This window comes from Lepidothrix coronata, unplaced genomic scaffold, assembly GCF_001604755.1.
Source record: "Lepidothrix coronata isolate B3197 unplaced genomic scaffold, Lepidothrix_coronata-1.0 Scaffold855, whole genome shotgun sequence".
Taxonomy (NCBI): domain Eukaryota; kingdom Metazoa; phylum Chordata; class Aves; order Passeriformes; family Pipridae; genus Lepidothrix; species Lepidothrix coronata.
This window is the reverse complement of record NW_016691035.1, coordinates 8,573-9,401: the sequence shown is the minus strand read 5'-3', so window position 1 is coordinate 9,401 and position 829 is coordinate 8,573. Positions and strand designations below refer to the sequence as shown.

The following is an 829-nucleotide window of genomic DNA, read 5'->3' as shown; positions in this document are numbered from 1 at the left end:
CAGAGCTCTGGCTGAAGCTCTTCCCACATTCCAAGCACTTGTAGGGCCGTTCCCTGGAGTGCAGGCCCAGGTGGGTGCGGAGGTTGAATCTCCGGTTGAAGCTCTTCCCACATTCCCCACACGTGTAAGGTTGTTCTCCAGTGTGGAGGATCCGGTGGCGGATCAGGCAGGACTTCTGGCTGAAGCTGTTCCCACATTTCCCACACGTGTAGGGCTTTTCCCCACTGTGGATCACCTGGTGTCGGAGCAGGTGGGTGCTGTCACTGAAGCTCTTCCCACATTCCCCACACTTGTAGGGCCGTTCACCAGTGTGGATGCGCTGGTGCCTGAGGAGGTTGGTGCTGTTGCTGAAGCTCTTCCCACATTCCAAGCATCTGAAGGGTTTCTCCCTGCTGGGAGGCTGCTCAGGGACCACCAGCTCGCAGCTCCACCTCAAGCTCCGGCCGCCTTCCCGGCACATGCTGGCTCTTTTCTCCTCACAGCCCCCTGGGCTGGCTTTGGAGCCCCTCCTGCGGGGGCATCTCCTGCTCCGGGGAGCCCTCCGTGCTCTCTGGCCTCACCTCGGGGCCTGGGGCAGGAAGCAACAAGGACACGCAGGGGATTTGCCTCCGGCCCACAGGGAAGCTCAAGGACATCCCCCCAACTCCGGCCCCGGCAGGACGGCCACAAAAGACCCACCCAAAGGGGCACTGACTTCCTCCTCACCTGCCTGGGGGGCCCGCGGCATCTTCCTCTTCCTCGCAGCCTCCTCCTCCATCCGCCCAAGCTTTGGGAAGCAGAAACCCTGCTGGGGGGGGAAAACAAGGGGTGAGTGCGTTGCCTTGGGGGT

At 62.4% G+C, this 829-nt stretch overlaps 1 protein-coding gene across 1 annotated transcript; it reads right to left on the bottom strand.

The window, feature by feature from the left end:
- Positions 1 to 6: 6 nt before the first annotated feature.
- On the bottom strand, positions 7 to 536 carry LOC108510424 (gastrula zinc finger protein XlCGF49.1-like; the record flags this gene model as incomplete). Its single annotated transcript, XM_017840098.1, has 1 exon — positions 7 to 536. A coding segment is annotated over exon 1 (454 nt), but the record flags the coding sequence as incomplete, so codon positions are not given.
- Positions 537 to 829: the final 293 nt, after the last annotated feature.